Below are 16,730 nucleotides of genomic sequence, written 5' to 3'. Positions count from 1 at the left end.
AGACTGCAGCTCTGAACCCAGACTGTGGAGTCTTTCAAAATATCTCAAAAAACAGCCCCGCCTAAGGCATCCTTAAGAGCAGCTCTGAACTAAGGAAATTCCAAAGCCCACTTTACAAATCAGGCAGAAGGCCCCCAAGCAGGGAGGGAGGGAGATGGGGAAGGAAGGGGCTAGGAGTAAGGGGAACAGTGGCGTGGCTGGGGCGGGCGGAAGAAGTGGGGGAGCCAAGGAGACACCCCAGCGCTGGGATCCGGCAAGTCCTCCCTCTGAGTGGCCAGGGGGCCTCGTCCCTTCTCCTGATGCCTTCTGCCCTTCCCTGGGTCTCCGGAACCCAGCTTGTCCTAACCGCTTTCGCTGCGGGCAGCGCTGGCCACGCGGCGCCCTGCCGCCGGCGGTTCTCCGTGGCCGAGCATCCTTGGCCTTGGAGCCCAGGGGCTGCGTTCCCCTTGGGGCCGGGGCCGGAGAGAGGACCTCGGCGGTGCTCGCCCGTGCGCTGGGCGCAGCTGCTTGGCCTTCAGCCCTTTGGCGCGGCGCCCACCCACTAGGTCCCGCCCCGGCAGCGACGCAGGGATAACCCGCGGCCGCGCCTGCCCGCTCGCACCCCTCTCCCGCGCCCAGTTCTCCCGCGCAGCGGCTCCAAGTGCGCCCCTCACCCTCCTGCTCGCGCTGCGCCGCCATGGCCGCCTCCCCCGCGCGGCCTGCTGTCCTGGCCCTGACCGGGCTGGCGCTGCTCCTGCTCCTGTGCTGGGGTCCAGGTGAGCGGGGCGATGCCAGGCTGATTGATAGCTGCGCCAGGGGTTGGCCCCGTGTGGCGCTTCCAGGGTGCCCAGGGAGAGCGATCGGTGATGGGGTGGCGGCGTAGGGACACATCCTTAGCCTAGGCAGGGCCAAGGGGGTGGTAGGGGACCGGGTCTGGGGTTTTGCACTCGCACGAGTGCGAAGTGGTGAGCTTGTGCGGGTGGACAGAGTACCGGGGTCAAGGGCAGGGTCTCAGATCTCCCGGGCAACCTTGGGCAAGGAGGGCCAGGCGTCCGAAGGGTGGGCAAGTAGTGTTTCGGGGTGTAACGTAAGGGGCAAAGGGGTTGTGGGGGCTTTACGCAGCTGGTAACCCAGAGGAGGCAAATGGCATCATCACCGCGATTCCCTTCCAGGCAGTCGCTTGGCAACCGAGTTGACTTGCGCTTCCCAGGTGGTCAAGTTGCAATTTGCAAAGCTGGGCACAGGCCTCACACCCCAGAGAGGGGAAAGGCTCTTAAAAGGAGTAATGCTTAATCTTTTCTGCTTCGTGGAGCTCCCAGCGAATCGGTTGAAAACTCCAAAATTCCCCGCTCGCTCTCTGTAAAACGTGCATTCATACGCACACCTAGAATGATGGGTGCTCCGATATCTGAACGCTGGGCTCCACAGGCCCCACTTTAGGAACCATAATCTAAAGCCGTGGTTTGTCCTGAGTTACCACCTTCACTGGGTAGGAGGAACCTTTATGGTTCACAGGTGGCCTCAAGGACACATGACTGCCTTTGAAGCTTACACCTTGGGGAGGCAGGGATTGTGACCTCAGAGTTACTGGTGTATGAAGTGACTTGCCCAAGAGCCTGAGACTGGCGCTGTCCCACTGCAAAGCAGCTGGGCACTGCCTAATGTGAAAGGGAGGCTCACTCGATTGCTCAGTTTCTGTATTGTGCTCATTCAAAACAGGTATGAAAACTGAACTCCAGGTGAGAAGAGGCAGGGGACATTCAGTAGGAGCCCTAGGATGCAGCCCCAGGGTTGCTAGAACAGCAGGAGAGGTGGTGGGGTCTGTTCAGGTGAGGAGGATTACTGTTCCACATTAGAATCACAGGTGAAGCTAGTCAGTCATTTCCCATTGTATGGTTTACCTGCCTCCCACTCTTTGTTCTTCCCATTTTAAGAAGCACATCTGGGCCGGCCTCGGTGGCTCATACCTGTAATCCCAGCACTTTGGGAGGCCGAGAGGGGCAGATCACCTGAGGTCGGGAGTTCGAGACCAGCCTGACCAACATGGAGAACCCCTGTCTCTACTAAAAATGCCGGACGTGGTGGCACATACCTGTAATCCCAGCTACTCAGGAGGCTGAGGCAGGAGAATCGCTTGAATCTGGGAGGTGGAGATTGTGGTGAGCTGAGATCGTGCCATTGCACTCCAGCCTGGGTAACAAGAGCGAAACTCCGTCGCAAAATAAAAAAATAAATAAATAAAAGAAGAAGAAGAAGAAGAAGAAGAAGAAGAAGAAGAAGAAGAAGAAGAAGAAGAAGAAGAAGAAGAAGAAGAAAAAAGCACATCTGAATAAGTAGAGTGAGCACTGGCTACAAGCCATTTATTTTCAGGACTTGTATTTTATTTAGTTTATACCAATAACTCAGTGATAGAAGTCAGTTAAAATATCATCACTGAGCTGGGATGTGAAAGTTCTTATACAATTAAAATATATATATATTTTTTGAGATGGAGTTTTGCTCTTGTTGCCCAGGCTGGAGTGCAATGGCATGATCTTGGCTCACTGCAACCTCTGCCTCCCGGGTTCAAGCGATTCCCCTACCTCAGCCTCCCAAGTAGCTGGAATTACAGGCATGTGCCACCACACCCAGCTAAGGTTTTTTTTTTTTTTTTTTTTTTTTTTGGTATTTTTAGTAGAGATGGGGTTTCTCCATGTTGGTCAGGCTGGTCTCGAACTGCCGACCTCAGGTGATCCGCCAACCTTGGCCTCCCAAAGTGCTGGGATTACAAACATGAACCACCATGCCCAGCCTACAGTGAAAATCTTTATGTAATCCCAAAGGTGACTCTTTATGCCACCTCCAAACGTTTTTTTTTTTTTTTGAGGCAGGGTCTCACTTTGTTGCCCAGGCAGGAGTGCAGTGGTGTGATCATAGCTCACTGCAGCCTTGATCTCCCGGGCTCAAGCAATCCTCCCACCTCAGCCTCCCAAGTAGCTGGGACTACAGGTGTGTGACACCATGTCTGGCAATTTTTTTTTTTTTTGCTTTTAATTTTTAGTAGAGATGAGTCTCACTATGTAGCCCAGGCTGGTCTCGAACTCCTGGGCTCAAGTGATGCATCTGCCTCGGCTTCCCAAAGTGCTAGGATTATAGGCTTGAACCACCACGCCCTTCCTCATTCACAAATATTTAATAAAGAAAACAACCGTGGCCCCTTCTTGATCAATGTATTAATATTAAGCTCCTTCAGAGGAGCATTTTGCAGCTCTGAATTTGCTGGGAGAGCTAATACTAGGCAACTGGATTGGATAAATTCAGGAGTGCTTATTATTGCAGTCTCGAATGAACAACTGATGATATTGGGTGAAAAATCCGTAATACAGAAAAAAATCACAGCTATTCTATTGTTCCTTATTCTTTTCCTCAAACAAATTTAGTGTAGTGTCCAATTATATGTACTGATATGGAGTTCAGTGTGTAGTACCTGGCACAGTAGCAGCATTCATAATTCATAATTTGGGACTTATTTGTGCTTTTCAGTCTATAGCTAAGGTTTGTTTCTGGAGTAATAGTGACATACATTTGCTGCAGGAAATTGCAGCCTCATAGCAAATGCCTACACCCAATGTCTATTTCAACATCAGACCACATTTCATTCATTAATTGTTAAACACTTTTACAGAAGGCAAACAGATGGAGGGGCCATACTTAATTCTGTATGCACTACCCTGTGAGCTGTTAGAGACTGACAAATGTTAAGACATTAATGAATGCTATTATCAGTGCCAAGGAACATATCTGTCTCCCTTGGCAAATATTTTCATAGATTTCTTCATTGAATTTAAGTTTGGAAGGGAAGTAGAGGGTTTAACAGTAGTCCCACCCCCATCTAATTAGAAAATCCCCTCTACAGTAGCCTGGTCAAGTGCTCATCTTTGTTTATTTATGCTCAGATGCCTCCAGCAACTCTTAATCTCAAATCCCCCAAGGCCATTTGTCCCATCTTGGGTGGTTGTCTGTCTGGGTGTTAGAAACCTTACTTCATGCCCTAACCTATGGCCCAGTGGCCCCTCAAAGCCTTTGCTCTCCTCCCACAAGTTTCCTTCCTTCCTTCCTTCCTTTTTCTTCTTTCTTCCTTCCTTCCTTCTTTTTCTCCTTCCTTTCTGTTTCTTTCTTTCTTTCTTTCTTTCTTTCTTTCTTTCTTTCTTTCTTTCTTTCTTTCTTTTTCTTTCTTTCTTTTTTCTTTTCTTTCTTTTCTTTCCTTCTTTCTTTTCTTTCTTCTTTCTCTTTTTCTTTCTTTCCTCTTTCTTTCTCTTTCTTTCTTTCTTTCTCTTTCTTTCCTTTCTTTTCTTTCTTTCTTTCTTTCTTTCTTTCTTTCTTTCTTTCTTTCTTTCTTTCTTTCCTTCCTTCCTTCCTTCCTTCCTTCCTTCCTTCCTTCCTTCCTTCTTTCTCTCTTTCTTTCTTTTTTTTTTCTGAGATGGAGTCTCACTCTGTCACCCAGGATGGAGTGCAGTGACACTATCTTGGTTCACTGCAACTTCCGTCTCCCGGGTTCAAGTGATTCTCCTGCCTCAGCCTCCCGAGTAGCTGGGACTACAGGCATGCACCACCACACTCGGCTAATTTTTTGTATTTTTAGTAGAGACAGGGTTTCACCAAGTTGACCAGGCTGGTCTCGAACTCCTGACCTCAGGCGATGTGCCTGCCTTGGCCTCCCAAAGTGCTGGGGTTACAGGTGTGAGCCACCACACCCGGCCCCACAAGTTTTATTTCTCTAGGTTAAACACCTAAATTCCTTTAATTTCTTCTCATATAACACATGTTTGGGTGCTAGTCCTCTCTGGACACTCTCCTTTGACCACAACTCCAGTTTTTCTACGACCTTCTTCAAGTGAGATGATGTGAACTGAACTAAATAGTAGAGGGGAGGTCTGTTCAGAGCTGTGATGAAACAGCGACAGGACAGTTACTTTCTTTTTTTTAAGTATCCTTTATTAAACAGCCTAAAATTGCAATTGCTTTTTAAACAACTACATCACTGTAGACCGACTTGAGCACAGACAACAAAAACCACTGCAGCTCTCCCACAGGCTGCTGTGCACTACGCTGATACCTTAGCTCGCCACCCAGCAGACTCCCGGTTCTCATAGGGAAGGTGCGAGGGAAACCACCACCTCTCTTCCCTGGCCCTTCAGTGTGGTCCCTAGAGATCTTATGAAGCCATTTCCATGCCATTAAACCTCGAAAAATTGGGTGGCCATGTAATTTATCATCCAAGCTGAAACACTTTTGAGAGCAAAAGGAGGCACTATCATTAATTTACAAGGACAAGAGGTATATACCAGGGCTGTCCCTGGACAGCCAGAAAGTGTGGCCACCCTACCTGTGAATCACGAGGGAGGCACTTAGCAGGAAATAGACTTAAGTTCTAGCAGGTTCCCTGTCCCATCCCAGAGGGCAGGCCAGCAGTCTCCCTGGATGGCCCAATGAATCTGAAGGCAGCTAGGTAGTACTTTAATCCAAATGCTACAGGAGGCTAGTAGGTTAGGTGGCTGCTTAGGGACCATGGGTGTGCTAAGTGACTTGGGCTGAGAGGCATTCAAATTCAAAATTTGTAAACACTGGGTATGCTAATAAAATGCATCCTCAGGTAGGGCAGCCAGCTTGTAACTCTTGGCTATGGATATATTTTTCTCCCCAACTCCATAGTAAATTCTTTATGCAGAGGTTCTCTTTTAAAACATTTATTTTTCCCCCCAGCTTTATCAATGTATAATTCACAAACAAAGCAGGGGTTCTTAATTTTATTTGGGTCACAGACACTTTTAAGAGTCTGGCAAAAGCTATGGTTCCTATTCCCAGAAAACTGTGCCTTTGCAGATGCAAACGCAATTTTACATGCCTTTCTAGACCCCCTAGAGCCTGTCCATGGAAGGAGAGGCTAAGAACCCTGCTGAGAAAGTGGTCACCATTACCTCCATCCTGGGGCCTGACTCCAGTTCCTTACACCCGAAGATGCTCTACTCACTACTTACGATGTCAGCATGTCTGCATGCAACAGTTAAGGGTCAGAGGCTTCTATAGGTCTGCAAGCCAGTTCGCTGGGTGAGGGCATGTGTTCTATCAGGCCAGACAAGGTATTTTCTGTTAACAACGATTGAGCTGATCAGAAACACTTTCAAAAGTGAATACAAATAACAGCAAGTGGTATAAATCATGCTTGATTTTAGGGTGATCTGGGCAAGCTACAAAACCGGGCTGCACTTTTAGAGAGCGAAGGCAAGTTCCCCAGCGTGTGGGAGCCTGAATCCCATTTCTGCCTGCCTCTGTCTTCACATGGGTGACCTCTCTGGATCCTCTCTTCTTCTTATAAAAACACCAGTCACTGGATTTCTATCCATCTAAATCCTGTATGATAACATCTTGAGACCCTCTCAGTGATGGGTAAGGCTGTAAAAAAAAAAAAAAAAAAGAAAGAAAATTAAAAAAAAGAAAATCTTGAGATCCTTAATGGATTATATCTGAAAAGACCCCATTTCCAAATAAGCAAATAAGCTCCCATTCATGAGTTTCTGGTGGATAGGAGTTTCGGGAGGACACTATTCACTATTCAACGTATTACACCGTGAAGTGAAAGTTTGCGGGAGGATGCACATGACAGATGGCTGCACCTCATAGTAAGACACAGGGCTAAAAGAATAGCATCACTCTGACTGGCTCAAATCATAATGCCCTTGGTCGGCTGTGGTCATTATCACCAGTATTAGCCATGGGCAGCCTGAATTGTTTGTCCTGCAGGACAGGGAATACAGCAAGCATTAAGTAATACTGTGATGTTACCAAGTTGCCAAATCAAGGCAGGGGCCCGCAGTTCTTTTTTCCCACTCTGATTTTTGCCTTTGATAAATTGAAGGGAGCAGTGTAACTCTGATATGGATTTCGATTTTCATTTCTTTAGGTGGCATAAGTGGAAATAAACTCAAGCTGATGCTTCAAAAACGAGAAGGTAAATATACCCCAAATGGATAAGGGATGCATTCTTAACTGGATGGAAATAAAATGGCAATATGGATTGTGCTCACTGGAGTCTTGTATTTGGAAAATCAGAAGTGTTTACTCCTTAAAAGGTTAGCAGATATGAAGGGCTTATTCTGTGGGTATGTGGTGTGGTATTTTATTAGATAAATATTATTGCCAGTAAATGTCTGAAGGTTATTTTTCTGAAACCTGTCAGTGTGGACTCAAAAATAAAAGAAACAGTAGTACAGTGTTAATTGCATGCTATTTATTTTAGGACCATGAAGCACTTTAGAGACTATCTTTGGCGCACATAATCCTCAGTTGGTGGGGCAGGCGTGGAACAGCAGTGTGGCGGTAGTCCGTGTATCCGATGAGCTCTTGGGGAAGGGTTTCAAACAGGAAAGGCTTTCTTTTTATTAGCCTCTGTTTTGAATAATGCATCTAAGATAAATGTGAGAGCAGCAAAATGTCATAGAAATTGAACAGTCTGGGGGGTCACAACACACAGGTTCTGGACCTGCTGTAATCAGATCAGGTGGATCAATTGTGGGGTCTCGTGAATGTCATTTTCCCTCTCCCAACTATCATCTTTATCTGTAAAATTAAGAATCCCTTAGAAATGAAAAAGTGTGACCACACTTCTGATGTGACCATTTAGTCATTCTTTCCCTCCTAGTTTACGGGGGATTCTAGCAGGCTGAACTTCCTCCCTGAAGTGGGGTCCTCAGTCATTCTTACCACACTCCCCAGTTCCTGCTCAGGGTCCCTCCCACAGGTGGCTGGAGAACAAGCTTGAGGGTGGTCCCAGCATCTTTTCCTGGCTTTCCAGCCACCCATGAAGCCCTGGCCCACCCCCAATCTCTGAGGCAGCTAGCTCACAGGGTCCCCTCCCTGTGCTATGTGGTGGCCAGAGCCTCACCTCACGGATGCCCAGGGATGAACAACACCCTCACAGAGCCAGTCTGTCATAGGTGAGCAAGCTGCTGAGGCAGTCACAACTCCTAGGTGTGCATCCCGCAGCCTTGACTCAGTTCAAATCAAGAAACACATACTGAGCATCTACTGTGTACAAAACACTGTTACAATCCCTGGAGGGATTGTAAACAAACAAACAAAAGACCCTGCTGATATTTATCCATATGACCAACAAATGCACCAGACCTGCATTTCCATGATCCTGTGCATTTTTCCTAACGTCATCAAGAGGGGCTGTCCATCCGCTTTTATAGATACAGGGACAGAGGCTGAAAACGTGACAGCAGGAGAAAAATGCCTAATGGCACAGTGGCTTCCTCGAGCACATCCTGCAGAAGTGGTTCCATTTCAACAATTGAGACTGTGATGGAAAGACGTTAGCAGCAGCAGTGTGAGGGTGTGAGTCAGTATCCTGCATCAATGGTCAGACTGTGAGGTGCAGAGAGGCATTGGCTTAAGGGGATTCAGTGTCCCAGCAGCCTGGTGTGAGAATCAGCTCTACTGTTGGGCAGGGTCTGGTCCCTGCTCACCGGGGGTTCATCATTCCAGTTCCTTTTTCTTACAAAATCTCCTGAGCCAAGTAAAACCCTCTTGTGTTGGCATATGCAATGGACATGCCCGTATACCTGTGTGGCACTAGATATCCAGTCTGTTTCCTGAATGCGGAGCCTGAGGGGTGGGCCACTTGCCCGTGGGAAAGTGCTGGGTCCCGGGCGCGAGTGGGCTGCAGGGGATGAGCTGAATTTCGTTTCTACCCTGAGGACCTAGAGGCTGAAGTTTAGTCCGTGCCCCTTTATAGGGTTGTACCAAATAGCACTTACTAACAGGAAGCATGGTGACAGAATCTATGAAGCTGTGTCACATTGTCACATGCAAGTAAGAATGAAGTTGAGAGTCAAAACCCTCCTACACATGGTGGTGGGGGATGGGATGTATAACAGGGATTCACCGCAAGTGAGGAAGGAAATCATTCTTTGTGCTTTGGGGATGGGGAATTGATGATTTCAGCACCTGTTCCAACTAAGACTAAAGTGGCCGTTGATGAGAACAAAGCCAAAGAATTCCTCGGCAGCCTGAAGCGCCAGAAGCGGCAGCTGTGGGACCGGACTCGGCCCGAGGTGCAGCAGTGGTACCAGCAGTTTCTCTACATGGGCTTTGATGAAGCGGTAGGTGTTGCCTCCGGCTGCAGGCCTGGCTTCTACGGGGCAGGGTGGCAGGAGGCCTGGCTCGGGGAAATAGGAAGCAGAAAATTCAGCTTTGCTGTTCATTCCTAGAGTAAGAGCCCCATCATATGCCAAGTGCTATCAGGCACTGGATCATGTTACCTACGGTGTAAGGGCGATGGCTGGAAGTTTCCACCAGGGTACATTCAGGAGGCAGAACCCAGGGCAGTCATGAACCAAAACAGTGGGGACCTAGATTCATCGAGAATCTGACTTTCTTGGGAACCCTTTTAACTTGGCTGAACAGTTTTGCCAGAGTATCCTTAAAATAACTCACAATCCCCCAAAACCTTTTAACTTTTACCTTGAAGACTGTCAGAAACAACAGGGATGCCAGGATCTATGATGATAATGAAAAGAGATGAAAAAAGGACCTGTAAAGAGAGGATGGGTCTTTGTAGAGGTTTTGGGGAAAATTTGTCAATGCACTTATAGGAAAAGATGGTTTACAGTTCATGTGCCTAGATGGCATTGGTGGACGTATTCACTGAATGAAAGACAAAGAGTTTATAATCTTAGGCTCCCAGCTGGGGTGCATGTGGAGGTGAGACGGCAGCCCATGGAAGTCACAGACTCGGCCGCATGGGCATCCGTCCATGGTGAGTGCAGAGGCTGAGCTCCCTGTGTGAGACATAGAGGGAGGACCCGTGGCCTTTGCTGCCCCACCAGGGAGCAAATGGGCTTTTCATGGGCAGGACCTCCAATTGGGCAGTCGGATGTGTTTTTCAAAACGGGCACATGATTCATTTAGACAGTGTATACACAATACTGCAGTAGGTGAAGAAAAAACTAAACCCCTTCGACGTATCGTTTTTTTTTTGTTTTTTTTTTGTTTTGAGACGGAGTCTTGCTCTCTCCCCCAGGCTGGAGTGCAGTGGCGCGATCTCGGCTCACTGCAAGCTCTGCCTCCCGGGTTCACGCCATTCTCCTGCCTCAGCCTCCTGAGTAGCTGGGACTACAGGCGCCCGCCACCGCGCCTAGCTAATTTTTTGTATTTTTAGTAGAGACGGGGTTTCACCGTGGTCTCGATCTCCTGACCTTGTGATCCGCCCGCCTCGGCCTTCGTTTTTTTTTTTTTTTTTTGGAGACGGAGTCTCACTCTGTCACCCAGGCTGGAGTGCAGTGGCGCAGTCTCGGCTCACTGCAAGCTCCGCCTCCCGGGTTCACGCCATTCTCCTGTCTCAGCCTCTCCGAGTAGCTGGGACTACAGGCGCCCGCCATCACGCCCGGCTAATTTTTTTGTATTTTTAGTAGAGACGGGGTTTCACCGTGGTCTCGATCTCCTGACCTTGTGATCCGCCCGCCTCGGCCTCCCAAAGTGCTGGGATTACAAGCGTGAGCCACCGCGCCCGGCCCGTTTTTAATGGCTACATAAAATGAAATCATGTGGCTATACCATAATTTCCTTCACATTTCCAACCATTGGACATATTACTTGTTCCCTAAGTGTCTTTTTGCTTTTTTTTCTTTTTCTGTGCAAATAGGTAAACATGTATAGCCAAACTCTGAGCCAAGCATGATTCTAAGTACTTAGAGGTATGAACTTATTTCACATTCACAACAACCCAAAAGGCAGGTGCTATTATTTGCATCTCTGTACAGTTTGCCTCTTACTTAGACCACATTCTTCCCAGTGAGGCTCCTGGGGCAAGGGTGGAATCACATTTAAGTATCTCTGAGTATTGTCAAATTGCACATTCCTGTGAGTCACATGTAAGAGCAACAGTTTTCTGGAATCTTCAGCAGCATCTGGTGTTCTCACTGAAAATTAAAAATATATGTTTGCTTACTTGATAGATGAAAATGCTATATCCTCTTTCAGTAATTTGCACATCTTTGATGACCATCATTAAAATGGGCATTAGGAGTTTAACATGCAGGGACGGGCATGGTGGCTCATGCCTGTAATCCCAACACTTTGGGAGGCCAAGGCAGGTGGATCACCTGAGGTCAAGAGTTCAAGACCAGCTTGGCCAACAGGACAAAACCCTGTCTCTACTAAAAATACAAAAAATTAGCCAGGTGTGTGGCTCATGCCTGTAGTCTCAGCTACTCAGGGGGCTGAGACAGGAGAATCCCTCGAACCCGGGAGGCAGAGGTTGCTGTGAGCTGAGATCATACCACTACACTCCAGCCTGGGCGACAGAATGAGAATCTGTCTCAAAAAAGAAAAAAAAGAGAGTTTAACATGCAGAAACTGCTCAAATAATGTCGGGTGACAAAACCAGAATAAAGATGAGGATCAAATAAGATTACAGTAACTTAATATGCATTAAAAAGAGTACAGTGACTACATCCAAGTGTCACTAGTGGTCTCTGGCAAAGGAATACGATCTTCTTTTTCTATGCTCTTCTCTCACATACAGATTTTAAAATCTTAGTCTACATTATTTCTGTATTCATCAAACATTTTTAAAAATTTTTGAAAATACATATTTAAGCTAAAACTGTAAGCAAATTTGTAAAATGAGAGGCCAGGAACAGTGGCTCATGCTTGTAATCCTAGCACGTTGGGAGGCCGAGATGGGTGGATCACCTGAGGTCAGGAGTTGGAGACCAGCCTGGCCAACATGGCAAAAACCCGTCTCTACTAAAAACACAAAAAAATTAGCCAGGCATGGTGGCGGATGGCTATAATCTCAGCTACTCGGGAGGCTGAGGCAGGAGAATCGCTTGAACCTGGTGGATGGAGGTTGCAGTGAGCCGAAATCACGCCACTTCACTCCAGCCTGGGTGAAAGAGTGAAACTCCCTCTTAAAAAATAAATAAATGAATAAAATAAAATGAGAAAACCCAAGAGGCAAGATCGTTTCACCCATGGCCAAAAATGTTGTATTATGGGAGAAGCAAAACTAGAGATGGAGCCAAAGAAGTCGGTGTCCTCCTTCCCAAAGCAGAGGCTGCGGTGGGCTCAGATGATTCAGACCCCAGGTATAGAGTATGGTAGTGAGAAATTGGAATCGTGCTCTTTAGCCCAGCACTAGCTGGCCCACTACCCACCAAGAGTGGATTACCACCGAGCCCCAGAGACCACAGACACGGGCTAGGCTGGGGATTCCAGCCTCACAAAGTTCTCAATATTAATTAATGTTCATTGGCAGTCTTGTTAAAATAATAACAGGTTTCTGAGTCCCTACATCAGAAAGTTCCATGCAGGAGGCATGGAGTGGCTGGTGCCTGAGAACCTGCATTTGTGATTTAGATGCAGGGGTGCATGGGCCATGCTTGGAGAAAAACTGGCCCTGTACCCCAATGGCATGACCCATTCACCCAGCCCATCTGTCATCTCCCTGCCTTTCTGCTCTCACACTAGATCTCTTGCCATGTCCTGAGCATCAACACCCGTGAGTCCTAGTCTAAATTAATATTGTACCTTCACCACCACCAAAGAAAAAATTAGTCTCTCCTTTAAAAAGAATGTATTAATAGCCAAGATCAGTTGCCCAAACCAAAAACCTGGGCATCATTCTACACTACTTACTCAGCTTTAGCTTCTCTATCCCTTTTATTATCTGCAACTGTCTCTTCTCATATCTGTCACTCAGGAACAGTAGGCTTCTTGAAGGCAGAGACTCTGTTTTTGGCAGCCCTCCAGTGCCCAGCACAGGGCATGACACATGGTGCCCATCTCAGAGCTTTTGCAGAATAAATAAATGCATCTGTGTACTCTCTAACCAACAACACAGGTATAAGAGTCACCATCAAATGTACCCCCAGTTCTCTGCCCTGGCACTATAATAGGCCAATGCAGTGGTTGATCTAACTCAGGCAACATTTTATTAAGCATCTACTACATGCAATATAAAAGGCCAGGCACAGGAATGGGGTAGGAAGATAAGACAGTGTTTGCCACAGTGAGATGTGGCCTGAGGGTCAGGCCAAGTTGTTACAGTATTTGGGCAGCTGTCCATTTGATTTACCAAGAGAGAGAAAAACATTTAAGTCTGGAGTACACTTAGCAAATATTTTGCAAAGGTATGGGCCTGCGCTCCTTTGGGAAAAGATAGCTTTTATCACAGTGAATACTGCTGACTGTTTTGGCCTCTAAGCACAAGACTACGATAACAGGGAGTGACTAAGGTTTGTTAATCATTGAAGAAAAACCACCATGGAGAAAAGCCATAGGTAAGATTAGGTCTTAGGGTACTGTGTGCCCTTAAATCCATTCTCTATCATTCTCTTTTCCTCCAGAAATTTGAAGATGACATCACCTATTGGCTTAACAGAGATAGAAATGGACATGAGTACTATGGCGATTACTACCAACGTCACTATGATGAAGACTCTGCAATTGGTCCCCGGAGCCCCTACAGCTTTAGGCATGGAGCCAGTGTCAACTACGATGACTACTAACCATGACTTGCCACACGCTGTACAAGAAGCAAATAGCGATTCTCTTCCTGTATCTCCTAATGCCTTACACTACTTGGTTTCTGATTTGTTCTATTTCAGCAGATCTTTTCTACCTACTTTGTGTAATCAAAAAAGAAGAGTTAAAACAACACATGTAAATGCCTTTTGATATTTCATGGGAATGCCTAAAATGCATCTCATTTAAAAATAGAAATAAAGCATTTTGTTAAAAAGAAAAGTCTCAGAATTCATTTGGGTGCAAATTAAGCTGGTGACATTTCTCGTTCCCTTGATGTTTTGAAGTTGCATCTGAGAGGCACCTCTCTGTTACCACTGTGAGATTCCTCACCACCACCCAGGCAGACCACGGGACTGAGTGAGAGGTCTTCAGTTTGTTAGAACACAGTCTACATGAAATGCAAGGCATACGATCAGCAAGAAAAGCTAGTTGAAAATAACCTGTGGTTACAGAACGTGGAGGATTCCAATCATTTGACAGAGAACCTTTCTGGTTCTGAGCTACAGCTGGACCTGTTTAATGTTACCATCCAAGAAATGAAGGGCCACAGAAAAAAACCTGAAATTTGGTTGATTTCAGAGCCACAGTTATCTAAAAATAAAACCTCGTTCCATGAATTTAAGACATATTTAAGAATATTCTTTGCATTGTAAACAACCTGAGTGAATGAAAGAAAAGGTGGTATTTGGGTGAGGAGAGGGAGGATAAGACAGGGGAGGTGAGTGAAGAATCTGAGCCTTTGCTGATAGGAAGGGGTCTGGTCCCAGACTATGCAGAACTGCAGGGGGTGAGGTGGGAGAGGAGATTAACAGCATGAGGGGGCAACTCAGAATGGGTCTTAGACTTTTGTGTGTTACAGACTCCTCTGACAGTCTGATGAAAGCTTTTTGCTCTTTTCCTCAGAAAAATTACAATTTTGCAGATAGCCTCTGAAACACACCTCCATTCACAAACCCTATATAGTCAATAACCCTGGGCCCAGTAGGAAGCACTGGATTCAGAGCAGTGGTGTTACAGGCAATCATAAACAAAGGCCATTCTTTTCTTCCTTGAGGATCCATACAAATTAAATTTGTAGTAAAATATACATAAAATTTACCCTTTTAAGCATTTTCAGGTGTACAATTCAGTGGCTAAGTATATTCACATTGTTGTGCAACCATCACTACCATCCATCCATCTCTGGAACTTTTTCATCTTCCCAAACTGATACTGTATCCTTTAAACACCAACTCCCCATTCCTACCCCCAACCCCCTGGCAACCCCCATTCTACTTTCTGTCTCTATGAATGTCCACTCTAGGGACTTTATATAAGTAGTGTAATTTGTCTTTTTGTGTCTGGCTTATTTCACTTAGCGTAATGACCTCAAGGTTCATCCATGTTGCATCATGTATCAGAATTTCCTTCCTTTTTAAGGCAGAATATTCCATTGTATGGATAGACCACTTTTGCTTATCCATTCACCCATCAATGGATACTCAGGCTGCTTCTATCTCTTGGCTCTTGTGAATAATGCTGCTATGAACGCAGGTGTGCAAGTATTTTTTTGTGTCCCTGCTTTCAATTCTCTTTTGAATTGCTGGATCATATATTCATTCTATGTTTAATTTTTTGAGGAACCAGGCCAGGCATAGTGGCTCACGCCTGTAATCCCAGCACTTTGGGAGGCTGAAGTGGACTGAAATACAAAAATTAGCTGGGCATGGTGGTGGGCGCCCGTAATCCCAGCTACCAGGGAGGCTGAAGCAGGAGAATCGCTTGAACCCAGGAGGCAGAGGTTGCAGTGAGCCAACATTGCGCCATGGCACTCCAGCCTGGGCAACAGAATGAGATTCCATCTCAAAAAGAAAAAAAAAAATTGAGGAACCCTCCATGCTGTTTTCTATAGCAGTGTACCATTTTACATTCCCACCCTTAACACTTTTCTTTTTTCTTGACTATGCTGAGCTGGCTCAAATCCCAATGCAATCTTAAAGAGGAGTGAAGGGGCTGACAGAGGACCTTTGCTTCATTCCTTATCTTAAAGGGACTGCTTTCTATGTGCCTTAACTCTGTACTTGCTAGATTTTTTTTTGTAGATGTCCTTTTTCAAGTTAAAAAAATTTCCTTCTAAAAATATGCTAAGACTTTTCTAATGTCATATGTTATATGGATGTTTAATTCTATTTTTTTCTTTACTAAGTTTTCCTTTTAAATCTGTTACTAAGGTGAATTTTATTAATAACAATTCTAATAGTAGTCAAGTTGCTGGAATAAACCCAACTTGATCATGATGTATCATCTTTTATTATTCATTGCTGGATCTGGTTTGGTAATATTTGTTCAGAACTTTTGCATCCATGTTCATAAAGTGAGGTTGAATTGGCCTGTAGTTCTCTGTCTGGTTGTGTTCTTGCAGTTTGGGTATCAAGGCTGTATTGGCCTCATAAAATGAATTGAGAGTGTTTTGTTTACTATTCTTTGTGTAAGAATGGTAAGAATGAAATTGTTGTTTCCTGAATTTAGTTTAGTAGCATTCAAGTAGAGCTATTTCGACTTGGTTTCTTTATGGGAAAAATCTTGACTGTTGGTTGTATTTCTTTTACAGGTAAAGGATGATTCTGATTTTTTGTTTCTCTTTGAGTTGGTTTTGTTAACTTCCGTCTTTCTAGGAAGTCATCCACTATATCAAAGATCTGAAGTGTGCTGAGAGCAGTTCTTATTCCCTCTTGCATTTCTCTGTAGCATCTGCAGTTATGTTCTTTTTTGCATTCCATTTGTGTGTTTTTAAAAAAATGAATAATGCTTTTTCAAATACATAGTTTTTGGTTTTATTTTGTTGATCTCTTCTTTTGTGTGTTTCTCTATTTCATTAGTTTCTGTACTTTTAATTTCCTTCTTTTTACTTCTGTGGGCCTTTGATTCAATTAGATCTTAGCTCTATTTTGAGCCTTCTCATTTTTTTTTTAAGGCAAGCACTTAATGCTCTATGTTTCCTTCCAAGTATTGTATCCCATGTGTCTGATGTAAAAAACTACATGGTGAAATCTTTTAATTTCAATTACAATTTCTCCTTTGACCCATACATTGATGTGTTATTAAATTTCCAAGTGAGTGGACTTTTCTAATTATCTTACATGCTTTGTTTTCCAACTTAATTGCATTGCAGTAAGAAATGTGGTCAGGCGGATCTCAAT

At 45.3% G+C, this 16,730-nt stretch overlaps 1 protein-coding gene across 5 annotated transcripts; it reads left to right on the top strand.

Moving 5' to 3' along the window:
* The first annotated feature begins 343 nt into the window (after positions 1-343).
* On the top strand, positions 344-13,770 carry ECRG4 (ECRG4 augurin precursor). Of its 5 annotated transcripts, none has more exons than XM_055243885.1 (5): positions 680-755; positions 6,192-6,405; positions 6,920-6,967; positions 8,965-9,122; positions 13,371-13,770. In XM_055243885.1, exons 2-5 carry the CDS (start codon positions 6,402-6,404, stop codon positions 13,530-13,532), a joined length of 372 nt encoding a protein of 123 aa, XP_055099860.1. In that variant the 5' UTR covers positions 680-755; positions 6,192-6,401; the 3' UTR covers positions 13,533-13,770. The 5 variants fall into 5 exon arrangements, with proteins under 5 accessions (XP_055099857.1, XP_055099860.1, XP_063472742.1 ...); XM_063616672.1 differs by lacking the exon at positions 680-755 and adding an exon at positions 1,532-1,698; XM_063616670.1 differs by lacking the exon at positions 680-755 and adding an exon at positions 5,874-6,098.
* Positions 13,771-16,730: the final 2,960 nt, after the last annotated feature.

Source organism: Symphalangus syndactylus, chromosome 14, assembly GCF_028878055.3.
Source record: "Symphalangus syndactylus isolate Jambi chromosome 14, NHGRI_mSymSyn1-v2.1_pri, whole genome shotgun sequence".
NCBI lineage: Eukaryota > Metazoa > Chordata > Mammalia > Primates > Hylobatidae > Symphalangus > Symphalangus syndactylus.
The sequence above is the reverse complement of the archived record's forward strand: the minus strand, read 5'-3'. Positions and strand labels throughout refer to the sequence as shown.

Excerpts from the sequence above, each read along its gene's own strand:
- ECRG4 (XM_055243882.2), top strand. The coding sequence starts at position 677 with ATGGCCGCCTCCCCCGCGCGGCCTGCTGTCCTGGCCCTGACCGGGCTG. Across the intron at positions 6,968-8,964 it reads GATGCTTCAAAAACGAGAAG|CACCTGTTCCAACTAAGACT; the intron begins GTAAATATACCC and ends TGATGATTTCAG. Across the intron at positions 9,123-13,370 it reads ACATGGGCTTTGATGAAGCG|AAATTTGAAGATGACATCAC; the intron begins GTAGGTGTTGCC and ends CTTTTCCTCCAG.